A 12,985-nucleotide genomic window follows, 5' to 3' on the forward strand; every position below is an offset into this window, starting at 1 on the left:
TATCTGTGTCCTGCTGTGTCGGCAGGGGTCTGACATTAAACAGCACAGTCCTGAGAGCTCCAGTCCCCGCAGTGTGTGTCTCTGCTTGGTTGTGAGTGACTCCTATCTGTGTCCTGCTGTGTCGGCAGGGGTCTGACATTAAACAGCACAGTCCTGAGAGCTCCAGTCCCCGCAGTGTGTGTCTCTGCTTGGTTGTGAGTGACTCCTATCTGTGTCCTGCTGTGTCGGCAGGGGTCTGACATTAAACAGCACAGCCCTGAGAGCTACAGTCTTAACTTAGTTAGCAGTAAACAGAGTGGGTATACTTCTATTCTGTCTGTTCCTCTTACTGAGAGAAAACACTCTCTGGCACAATTCCAAATGGCACCCTATTCCCTACAAAGTGCACTTCTTGTTTTAACCAGAGCCCTACTGTACAGTATATGAGCCCTGGTCAAAAGTAGTGCACTACATAGGGAATAAGATGCCATTCGGGACAAATTGATGGAGAGCAGCCATTTAAACTCATCTCCGCTCAGAGAGAGATACACTCTACATTTTTTCTTCCTGTGTTTCTACCTCTCTCTCTCCTCTCCTTCTCCCTCTCCTCTTAATGCATCTCGGTCCACAGACGATAATGGGTCTTAAATGAGGAGAAAGCCCTTCCCACACAATAACCAGATATCGATTAAGACATACGTCACGATTTCTTGTCTCTCCTACACACAATCCTAGTCATAAACATTTGATCGGCCTAGAAAAACATCTGGGCAGCTTGTGTCCCAAATGGAACCCAATTCCCTCTGTAGTCTCGGGTCAAAGGTAGTGCACCATATAGGGAATAAGGTGCCATTTGGAGCACACACAGCACAGGCAGGCAGCCAGCCAGGCAGGCAGGAGCACACACAGCACAGGCAGGCAGCCAGGCAGGCAGGAGCACACACAGCACAGGCAGGCAGCCAGCCAGGCAGGCAGGAGCACACACAGCACAGGCAGCCAGCCAGCCAGGCGAGGTGACCAGGCCAGAGCAAAGTAGAGCAGAACTGGGCAGGATACAGAGAGATGATGAGCTAAGGCTAATGGATTACACAGGAAGAGATGTTCATACATTTACACTTCAGCTCTTAACTTGTTCTCTATTGTAGCCTAAACACACACATGCACACGCACACTCACACACACACACACACACACACACACGCACACACACCTTCTGCCCCCTTCACTCACAGAGGCTTAATATAATGGTTTACAAGCACACACACAGAGGACAGTGGTTTAAGGGGATTTGGAGTAAAAGTCTACGCTGTGAGAGGGAGAGTGACCATGTGAGTCAAAGAGACGGAGTGACTGAGGGATTCAAAGTAGGTGATTGGTAGGTGACTGGGTGAGAGAGGGTCTCTCCAGCACACCTCCAGCCAGCCAGTCTGTGAGTTTCAGCTCTGGGTAGAAACACACAAGCCAGTGTAGGGCACTGTACAGCAGCGTTCCCCAAACTCAGTCCTTAGGACCACAAGGGGTGCCAGTTCAGGTTTTTTGCCTAGCTCTACACAGCTGATTCAAATAATTAAAGCTTGATGATTAGTTGATTATTTGAATCTCTTGTGTAGCGCTGGGCCAAAAACCAAAACGTGCCCCCCTTGGGGTCCCAAGAACCGAGTTTAGGGAAACGCCGCTGGGAAACTTCCTCAACAGAGTGTAAGACAGGGACTTCCTCAACAGAGCATAAGACAGGGACTTCCTCAACAGAGCATAAGACAGTTGACTTCCTCAACAGAGCATAAGACAGTTGACTTCCTCAACAGAGCATAAGACAGTTGACTTCCTCAACAGAGCATAAGACAGTTGACTTCCTCAACAGAGCATAAGACAGTTGACTTCCTCAACAGAGCATAAGACAGTTGACTTCCTCAACAGAGCATAAGACAGGTGACTTCCTCAACAGAGCATAAGACAGGTGACTTCCTCAACAGAGCATAAGACAGGTGACTTCCTCAACAGAGCATAAGACAGTTGACTTCCTCAACAGAGCATAAGACAGTTGACTTCCTCAACAGAGCATAAGACAGTTGACTTCCTCAACAGAGCATAAGACAGGTGACTTCCTCAACAGAGCATAAGACAGTTGACTTCCTCAACAGAGCATAAGACAGTTGACTTCCTCAACAGAGCATAAGACAGTTGACTTCCTCAACAGAGCATAAGACAGTTGACTTCCTCAACAGAGCATAAGACAGTTGACTTCCTCAACAGAGCATAAGACAGTTGACTTCCTCAACAGAGCATAAGACAGGTGACTTCCTCAACAGTGTAAGACAGGTGACTTCCTCAACAGTGTAAGACAGGTGACTTCCTCAACAGAGTGTAAGACAGGTGACTTCCTCAACAGAGTGTAAGACAGGTGACTTCCTCAACAGAGTGTAAGACAGGTGACTTCCTCAACAGAGTGTAAGACAGGTGACTTCCTCAACAGAGTGTAAGACAGGTGACTTCCTCAACAGTGTAAGACAGGTGACTTCCTCAACAGTGTAAGACAGGTGACTTCCTCAACAGTGTAAGACAGGTGACTTCCTCAACAGTGTAAGACAGGGGACTTCCTCAACAGTGTAAGACAGGGGACTTCCTCAACAGAGTGGAAGACAGGTGACTTCCTCAACAGAGTGGAAGACAGGTGACTTCCTCAACAGAGTGTAAGATAGGGAACTTCCTTAACAGTGTTAGACAGGCGACTTCCTCAACAGAGTGTAAGACAGGGGACTTCCTCAACAGTGTAAGACAGGTGACTTCCTCAACAGTGTAAGACAGGGGACTTCCTCAACAGTGTAAGACAGGTGACTTCCTCAACAGTGTAAGACAGGGGACTTCCTCAACAGTGTAAGACAGGGGACTTCCTCAACAGTGTAAGACAGGTGACTTCCTCAACAGTGTAAGACAGGTGACTTCCTCAACAGAGTGTAAGACAGGGGACTTCCTCAACAGTGTAAGACAGGGGACTTCCTCAACAGTGTAAGACAGGGGACTTCCTCAACAGTGTAAGACAGGTGACTTCCTCAACAGTGTAAGACAGGGGACTTCCTCAACAGTGTAAGACAGGTGACTTCCTCAACAGTGTAAGACAGGGGACTTCCTCAACAGTGTAAGACAGGGGACTTCCTCAACAGTGTAAGACAGGGGACTTCCTCAACAGTGTAAGACAGGGGACTTCCTCAACGGAGTGTAAGACAGGGGACTTCCTCAACAGAGTGAAAGACAGATGGCTCACTAGAGCACGGCACAGATCACACACAAGGCTAAATAGTCTCACTTCATAGGACAACTCACAGAAAGGTCGGGCTCAAAGGCTTTTCTACTGTGGCATCAATGAGGGTTTAACAACTCTGTCTCCTCTCCTCATGCCCCTCTGCTCTGCTACTAGTCTGTCTAATGAAATGTTCATGCAGTGTTCTATTACCCAGAGAGAACAAGAACATGCTCATGTACATACAATCTCTCTCTCTCTCCCTCTGACCCCCTTTTTCACAGTTGCATCTCTCTTTGTTTCTATGTCCTTGACTTTAGTCTCTCAAAGGTCTAACCACTAACTCCTCTCCTTAGCACTCTCTCTCTCTAGCTCTCTCCTCTCTCTCTCTAGCTCTCTCCTCTCTCTCTCTAGCTCTCTCCTCTCTCTATCTAGCTCTCTCCTCTCTCTCTCTAGCTCTCTCCTCTCTCTCTCTAGCTCTCTCCTCTCTCTCTCTAGCTCTCTCCTCTCTCTCTCTCTAGCTCTCTCCTCTCTCTATCTAGCTCTCTCCTCTCTCTATCTAGCTCTCTCCTCTCTCTCTCTAGCTCTCTCCTCTCTCTCTAGCTCTCTCCTCTCTCTCTAGCTCTCTCCGCTCTCTATCTCTCTCTCTAGCTCTCTCCTCTCTCTCTAGCTCTCTCCTCTCTCTCTAGCTCTCTCCGCTCTCTATCTCTCTCTCTAGCTCTCTCCTCTCTCTCTAGCTCTCTCCTCTCTCTCTAGCTCTCTCCACTCTCTCCTCTCTCTCTATCTAGCTCTCTCCCCTCTCTCTCTAGCTCTCTCCTCTCTCTCTAGCTCTCTCCGCTCTCTACTCTCTCTCTCTCTAGCTCTCTCCTCTCTCTCTCTCCTCTCTCTCGCTAGCTCTCTCCTCTCGCTCCACTCATGGTTCTGTGAGAGGAGAAGCATCAGCGGCAGGTGGCATGCCTAAGGACAGGTCTCGTTTTCCGGTCAATTCGTCTGATCTTTCCCCATCTCTGTTTGTCCCTGGAGCTCAGGGCTCAGGTGGGCACAGCGGTACACTGCCGCCTCAGCAGCACACCACACAAGCAGCAAGGCAGAGGCTCCTCACATATCATGGCACCAGCTAAAATCACCACACTGACTGAGCTATACAGAGATCTGCCACAAGCAAAACCCCTTTACAGCCACAGAGGTTACAATGGGCTTTCAAAGGCAAAGCTATCTACATGTTAGAACCTTGCAATTCTTTCTAAGTGCATTTACTCTACAACTCATAACAGCCACTTCAAATGTACACTGATATTAGATACAGAATGAAAGGGTTTGTGTTACATAACTACAAATACTTTTCAAATGTGCAGCTTTAGTACCATGTCATTCCATTCCTCAACTGCTCTGTGAATGATTGGAATTACAGTTTTCTGATCTTTACAAAGTCTAAGGATATCTGTGGGAAGATGGGTCACAATATGTCATGTGTACCCCATGTGTTTCAGTCAGAATGTACATGAACTATACTGATATCAACGGTCAGTCCCAGCTTCCGAAATATACAATTGTAAAAGAGGATGAACACAGAATCGGACTACAATGATATAAAGAACTACTGATCCCACCAGGGAGGGAGTCTCAATAGCAGCTTCTGAGCCAGTGCCAGAGACAGACAGGCACCGGATAACAGCAGGCCAGCAGCAGGCAACAAACTCCTGCCTCGCTTTCCACTCTGTCTCTCCCTCCACTCCACAGGCCAGGCTGCTACAGATCAGTAGGCAGCAGTAGGCAACTAAGAAAAAATTCTGCATTGAAAAGTCTTGGGCGGAAAGATAATGGACCAATAATTGTTTTTAATAAGATCATCTTTGAAAACTAACAATCACCAAAATAAAAGCTGGGGTTTCACACCACCTAAACCCCATTTTGATCCAGAAAAAAACTCTGCAGCAGACTTCTGTCGCTCTCTCTACTCCCTCCTTTCTCTCTGTCTGTCTACTCCCTCCTTCCTCTATCTCTCTCTCTCACCCTACTATCTCTGTCTCCCCTCTCTCACTCCCTCCACTCTTTCTCTCTCTCTCTGTCTCCCTCCACTCGACATTCTCTCTCCCTCCTTCCTTTCTCTCACCCTACTATCTGTCTCCCCCCTCTCTCACTCCCTCCACTCTTTCTCTCTCTCTTTCTCTCACCCTACTATCTCTGTCTCCCCTCTCTCTCACTCCCTCCACTCTGTCTCTCTCTGTCTCCATCCACTCTGTCTCTCTCTGTCTCCATCCACTCTGTGTCTCTCTGTCTCCCTCCACTGTGTCTCTGTCTCCCTCCACTCTGTCTCCCTCCACTCTGTCTCTCTGTCTCCCTCCACCCTGTGTCTATCTGTCTCCCTCCACTCTGTGTCTATCTGTCTCCCTCCACTCTGTGTCTCTCTGTCTCCCGCCACTCTGTGTCTCCACTATACTCTGAAGCACCATGCTCTGTAGCACCATGCCCTGAAGCACCATGCCCTGTAGCACCATGCTCTGTAGCACCATGCTCTGTAGCACCATGCTCTGTAGCACTATGCTCTGTAGCACCATGCCCTGTAGCACCATGCTCTGTAGCACCATGCTCTGTAGCACTATGCTCTGTAGCACCATGCCCTGTAGCACCATGCCCTGTAGCACTATGCTCTGTAGCACCATGCCCTGTAGCACTATGCTCTGTAGCACTATGCTCTGTAGCACTATGCCCTGTAGCACTATGCCCTGTAGCACTATGCCCTGTAGCACCATGCCCTGTAGCACTATGCTCTGTAGCACTATGCTCTGTAGCACCATGCTCTCTGTAGCACTATGCTCTGAAGCACCATGCTCTGTAGCACCATGCTCTGTAGCACCATGCCCTGTAGCACCATGCCCTGTAGCACCATGCTCTGTAGCACCATGCTCTGAAGCACCATGCTCTGAAGCACCATGCTCTACCAACTGAGCCACACAGGACCACAGCCCCGCATGATCTGTGGGCGTGTGGTTAAAGTGAATGTAACTGTGTGAATAGAGACTGTGCTCTACCACAGTGTGTAACCAGGCATCATGCTGCTCTAAAGACCACCCCTCAGCAGGAGGCAGCTAGCTCTACAACAGACAGCCAGGCAGCTAGCCAGGTAGCTAGCTCTACAACAGACAGCCAGGCAGCTAGCCAGGTAGCTAGCTCTACAACAGCCAGGCAGGCATCTAGCTCTACAACAGTCAGCCAGGCAGCTAGCTCTACAACAGTCAGCCAGGCAGCTAGTCAGGCAGCTAGCTTTACAACAGTCAGCCAGGCAGCTAGCTCTACAACAGTCAGCCAGGCAGCTAGCCAGGCAGCTAGCTCTACAACAGACAGCCAGGCAGCTAGCCAGGTAGCTAGCTCTACAACAGACAGCCAGGCAGCTAGCTCTACAACAGACAGCCAGGCAGCTAGCCAGGTAGCTAGCGCTACAACAGCCAGCCAGGCAGCTAGCTCTACAACAGTCAGCCAGGCAGCTAGCTCTACAACAGCCAGCCAGGCATCTAGCTCTACAACAGTCAGCCAGGCAGCTAGCTCTACAAGTCAGCCAGGCAGCTAGTCAGGCAGCTAGCTCTACAACAGCCAGCCAGGCAGCTAGCTCTACAACAGTCAGCCAGGCAGCTAGCTCTACAACAGTCAGCCAGGCAGCTAGCTCTACAGCAGTCAGCCAGGCAGCTAGTCAGGCAGCTAGCTCTACAACAGTCAGCCAGGCAGCTAGCTCTACAACAGTCAGCCAGGCAGCTAGCCAGACAGCTAGCTCTACAACAGACAGCCAGGCAGCTAGCCAGGTAGCTAGCTCTACAACAGACAGCCAGGCAGCTAGCTCTACAGCAGTCAGCCAGGCAGCTAGTCAGGCAGCTAGCTCTACAACAGTCAGCCAGGCAGCTAGCTCTACAACAGTCAGCCAGGCAGCTAGCCAGGCAGCTAGCTCTACAACAGACAGCCAGGCAGCTAGCCAGGTAGCTAGCGCTACAACAGCCAGCCAGGCAGCTAGCTCTACAACAGTCAGCCAGGCAGCTAGCTCTACAACAGCCAGCCAGGCATCTAGCTCTACAACAGTCAGCCAGGCAGCTAGCTCTACAAGTCAGCCAGGCAGCTAGTCAGGCAGCTAGCTCTACAACAGCCAGCCAGGCAGCTAGCTCTACAACAGTCAGCCAGGCAGCTAGCTCTACAGCAGTCAGCCAGGCAGCTAGTCAGGCAGCTAGCTCTACAACAGTCAGCCAGGCAGCTAGCTCTACAACAGTCAGCCAGGCAGCTAGCCAGACAGCTAGCTCTACAACAGACAGCCAGGCAGCTAGCCAGGTAGCTAGCTCTACAACAGACAGCCAGGCAGCTAGCTCTACAGCAGTCAGCCAGGCAGCTAGTCAGGCAGCTAGCTCTACAACAGCCAGCCAGGCAGCTAGCTCTACAACAGTCAGCCAGGCAGCTAGCCAGGAAGCTAGCTCTACAACAGACAGCCAGGCAGCTAGCCAGGTAGCTAGCTCTACAACAGACAGCCAGGCAGCTAGCCAGGCAGCTAGCTCTACAACAGTCAGCCAGGCATCTAGCCAGGCAGCTAGCTCTACAACAGCCAGCCAGGCAGCTAGCCAGGCAGCTAGTTCTACAACAGTCAGCCAGGCAGCTAGCTCCACAACAGCCAGCCTGTCGGCTAGCTCTACAACAGGCAGCCAGGCAGCTAGCTCTATAACAGCCAGCCAGGCAGCTAGCCAGGCAGCTAGCTCTACAACAGTCAGCCAGGCAGCTAGCCAGGCAGCTAGCTCTACAACAGACAGCCAGGCAGCTAGCCAGGCAGCTAGTTCTACAACAGTCAGCCAGGCAGCTAGCTCCACAACAGCCAGCCAGGCAGCGAGCTCTACAATAGTCAGCCAGGCAGCTAGCTCTACAACAGTCAGCCAGGCAGCTAGCCAGGCAGCTAGCTCTACAACAGTCAGCCAGGCAGCTAGCCAGGCAGCTAGCTCTACAAGAGTCAGCCAGGCAGCTAGCCAGGCAGCTAGCTCTACAACAGCCAGCCAGGCAGCTAGCCAGGCAGCTAGTTCTACAACAGTCAGCCAGGCAGCTAGCTCTACAACAGTCAGCCAGGCAGCTAGCTCTACAACAGCCAGCCAGGCACCGAGCTCTACAATAGTCAGCCAGGCAGCTAGCTCTACAACAGTCAACCAGGCAGTCAACTCTACAACAGACAGCTAGCTTCTACACTCAGGCTCAGAGTCAGGCATGCTGCACCACTCAGCTCCCTGTCAGCTATTTCAGTCCTCTCAGGGAGCTCCTCAGGGAGTAGGATACCCATTATATCAATACAATAATGATGGTGGTGATGGAGAGTGTGTCTTGTTCTTTGAGGGGCAGATTTGACAACATCTGCTATTGACACATGCAGCAGTGCTATCCAGGAGAGGGCTGGGTAAAGATGGTGACATACACACCACCTGCATGAGTCTCACCTGTTCCAGAAGCTCTAAATAATTGAACAGCTTAGTTGACAGGAGGTGAGTGGGTAGTTTGACACCTCATCCTCCCCATCCCTTCCACCTCACCCCTTAACCTCCCCCCTGTATTCTGCCCCACTCTCATTTGTTTCTACTTAACCTTTATTTATCCAGGTTAGTCTCACTGAGATGAAATCTCTTTTGTAAGAGAGGACTGGTTGATGGAACAGAACCCATCTATCTATACAGTGCATTCGGAAAGTATTCAGACCCCTTCCCTTTTTCCACATTTTGTTACATTACAACCTTATTCTCATCCTCATCAATCTGCACATAATACCCCATATAATAACAAAGTGAAAACAGATCCGTTTTTTTTTGCAAATGTATAAAAAATAAAAAACATAAATACTTTATTTACAGTATTTAGACCCTTTCCTATGAGACTCGAATTTGAGCTCAGGTGCATCCTGTTTCCATTGATCATCCTTGAGATGTTTCTACAACTTGATTGGAGTCCACTTGTGGTAAATTCAATTGATTGGACATGATTTGGAAAGGCACACACCTGTCTATTTAAGGTCTCACAGTACATGTCAGAGTAAAAACCAAGTCATGAGGTTGAAGGGGAATTGTCCGTAGAGCTCCGAGACAGGATTGTGTCGAGGCACAGATCTGGGGAAGGGTACTAAAAAATGTCTGCAACATTGAAGGTCTCCAAGAACACAGTGGCCACCATTCTTAAATGTAAGAAGTTTGGAACCACCAAGACTCTTCCTAAAGCTGGCCAACCAGCCAAACTGAGCAATTGGCTGAGAATAGGCCTTGGTCAGAGAGGTGACCAAGAACCCGATGGTCACTGACAGAGCTCCAGTTCCTCTGTGGGGATGGGAGAAACTTCTAGAAGAACAACCATCTCTGCAGCACTCCACCAATCAGGTCTTTATGGTAGTGTGGCTAGACGGAAGCCACTCCTCAGTAAAAGGCACATAACACACAATAGCTTAGAGTTTGCCAAAAGGCACCTAAAGGACTCTCAGACCATGAGAAACAAGATTCTCTGATCTGATGAAACCAACATTGAACACTTTGGCCTGAATTGCCGAGCTTCAGGTCTGGAGGAATCCTGGCACCACCCCTACAATGAAGCATGGTGGTGGCAGCATCATGTTATGGAGATGTTTTTCTGTGGCAGGGACTGGGAGACTAGTCAGGATTGAGGGAAAGATGAATGGAGCAAAGTACAGAAAGATCCTTGGTGAAAACCTGCTCAATAGAACTCAGGACCTCAGACTGGGGCGAAGGTTTACCTTCCAACAGGACAACGACCCTAAGCCATCAGCCAAGACAACGCAGGAGTGGCTTCGGGACAAGTCTCTGAATGTTGTTGAGTGGCCCAGCCAGAGCCCGGACTTGAACCCAATCGAACATTTCTGGAGAGACGTGAAAATAGCTGTGCAGCAGCGCTCCCCATCCAATCTGACAGAGCTTGAGAGGATCTGCAGAGAAGACTTAGAAAAACTCCCCAAATACAGGTGTGCCAAGCTTGTAGCTTCATACCCTATTAAGACTCCAGGCTGTAATCGCTGCCAACGGTGCTTCAACACAGTACTGAGTAAAGTGTCTGAATACTTGTGTAAATGTGATATTTCCATTTTTTAAATTTGTAATACATTTGCAAAATAAAATTGGGGGGGATTGAGGAGCAGATATGGAGAGGATGGGGGAGGATGGGGGATAGCAGACAGGTTACATAAGCTAGAGATGGTTTTCAATTTCCATCAACCTGGCAGCCTCCTTATGGTGGATACAGCAGAGTGGATCTGTTTAAATATGTTGCTCTCTCCTGTGTGTGTGGATTCTGGGAAAACCGACTTACTCACATGGGAACTGTGGTGCAGACTGTGTGTGTGTGTTTTAAAATCAATGGTTTGACGTGCAACGACATTCCCTTATAACTTAATATACTGTATATTGGATAGTTGTAGTATTATGATATGGTCGTACTGCGTAATCAGGAATAACATATTGTAATGCTCGATTTGGTTGTCATGTCGCAAAATTAAAACCAAATAGCCCATATCAGACAAACTAAAAAGTTTAATGTGAAGTGGATGTCTACCCATATAAATAAAGGCATAACATTGTTATTGGCTCGCTTCTATTTGCTAAATTGTAAGCTACTGGCAAATATTTGTGTGCATTGGTCACATTGTAGAAATGATTAACAAACTCGAGGCCACTGGCTGATATCTTTCCTCGCTACATTGTAACAACAAAATATAACAAGCCCGGTGCGCGTCCACAGTTAAATGCCTTTCAGCATTTACATTGTATAACTGTCTTTGTAGGAATTAGACTGATGCATTACAAACTTCTACTATTTAACAGTAATATGGATATCGAATGAGAGTGGCAGAGCCTCGACAATACTCGCAGCAAAATTAATGGTTTTCTCAAACCGTTTAAGTTAATTAGGCCCAATATTCATTTTGGTCCAAATTTAACTACACATAAGTATAGCAAAGTATTGCATATTAGCACCCCTGAAATTATGTTAAACTTCCAGAGAGCCGCAAGAGTAGCGCAACAAAACAACTTTCACTCCATCTGTCAGAATACAGAAAAGTGTAGGCTACCTGGTTGGTTGTATCTTGTGGAAGGTTTTTAATGAGGATTTTCCTCCTGTTGCTCAGCTCGCGGCGAGTTCTCTCTAGCCTCTTCTCAATTTCCTCCGGTTCCAAATCGGGTAAGTCTCTGAGACTGGTCCCCTCGGATGCTGCGTCCTCATCCTGCCGGCTCTCCGGACTGTCAGAATCCGGGAAATTTGCACTTTCCTGGTTCAAAGAGTGAACGGTCGGCGGCTGGATGGAGGAAGCTGCCGCCATCTTGAGTTGCTGTGATAGAAAGTGAGTGGAGGCAGTGATAGGTGGGCGTCTGTGTTTTTGTCGCTCCCATCTGAGTGAGAGAGAGCAGACGGGAAAGGTACGCACATGAAACCAGGCACCGGCGCGCTACTGTAGGCTACCCCGGACGATTGGCGACCCCCACCGTTTACAAAATGTATAAGTGGGCACTATGAAACAATAACGAGTATTGTATCGCCATCCTGTGGTAGACTATACCCCATGGCTAATGAACTAATGCTACCTGTCAATAAGCACGTTATAGATAGGCTATATCCAATACTGAGAAGAGGACAATCAACTAGCCTACAGGTTGCATAATTCGTTTTATGATAAAGCATAATGCATACATACTTTTTTCAAAGAAACATTGCTCTCCAACAGTATGCGGACAAACCATTCACATTAGTGGATTTAGCTATTTCCCCCACATCTGTTGCTGACCGGTGTAAACAATCAGTACAAAAGCCATGCAATCTCCATAGACAAACATTGGCAGTAGAATGGCCTTACTGAAGAGCTCAGAGACGTTCAACGTGGCACTGTCATAGGATGCCACCTTTCCAACAAGTCAGTTCATCAAATTTCTGCTCTACGAGAGCTGCCCTGGTCAACTGTAAGTGCTGTTATTGTTTAAGTGGTAGGCCACACAAGCTCACAAAACAGGGCCATCGGGTGCTGAAGCGAGTAGTCTGTCCTTGGTTGCAACACTCACTACAGAGTTCCAAACTGCCTCTGGAAGCAACGTCAGCACAAGAACGGTTCATCAGGAGCTTCATGAAATGGGTTTCTATGGCCGAACAGCTGCATACAAGCCTAAGATCACCATACGCAATGCCAAGCGTCGGCTGGAGTGGCATAAAGCTCACCACCATTGGACTCTGGAGCAGTGGAATGGTTCTATGGAGTGATGAATCACTCTTCACCATCTGGCAGTCTGACGGAAGAATCTGGGTTTGGCGGATGCCAGGGGAACGCTACCAGTTCCAATGCATAGTGCCAACTGTACAGTTTGTGGAGGAAGAATAATGGTCTGGGACTGTTTTTCATGGTTCGGGCTAGGCCCCTTAGTTCCAGTTAAGGGACATTTTAACGGCTACAGCATCTAGACAATTATGGAAAGACATACAGTGCCTTGCGAAAGTATTCGGCCCCCTTGAACTTTGCGACCTTTTGCCACATTTCAGGCTTCAAACATAAAGATATAAAACTGTATTTTTTTGTGAAGAATCAACAACAAGTGGTACACAATCATGAAGTGGAACGACATTTATTGGATATTTCAAACTTTTTTAACAAATTAAAAACTGAAAAATTGGGCGTGCAAAATTATTCAGCCACCTTAAGTTAATACTTTGTAGCGCCACCTTTTGCTGCGATTACAGCTGTAAGTCGCTTGGGGTATGTCTCTATCAGTTTTGCACATC

The 12,985-nt window shown here is 48.4% G+C and overlaps 1 protein-coding gene across 2 annotated transcripts in view; it reads right to left on the reverse strand.

The window, feature by feature from the left end:
* raver2 (ribonucleoprotein, PTB-binding 2) overlaps positions 1 to 11,594 on the reverse strand; it is a 195,871-nt gene extending 184,277 nt beyond the window's left edge. For both annotated transcript variants that reach the window (XM_036978624.1, XM_036978623.1), the window contains exon 1: positions 11,292 to 11,594. In XM_036978624.1, the coding sequence (XP_036834519.1) occupies positions 11,292 to 11,540 (249 nt within the window). In that variant the 5' untranslated portion in view covers positions 11,541 to 11,594. The remainder of the gene's footprint in view (positions 1 to 11,291) is intronic.
* Between the last annotated feature and the right edge of the window lie 1,391 nt (positions 11,595 to 12,985).

This window comes from Oncorhynchus mykiss, chromosome 5, assembly GCF_013265735.2.
Source record: "Oncorhynchus mykiss isolate Arlee chromosome 5, USDA_OmykA_1.1, whole genome shotgun sequence".
NCBI classification, from domain to species: domain Eukaryota; kingdom Metazoa; phylum Chordata; class Actinopteri; order Salmoniformes; family Salmonidae; genus Oncorhynchus; species Oncorhynchus mykiss.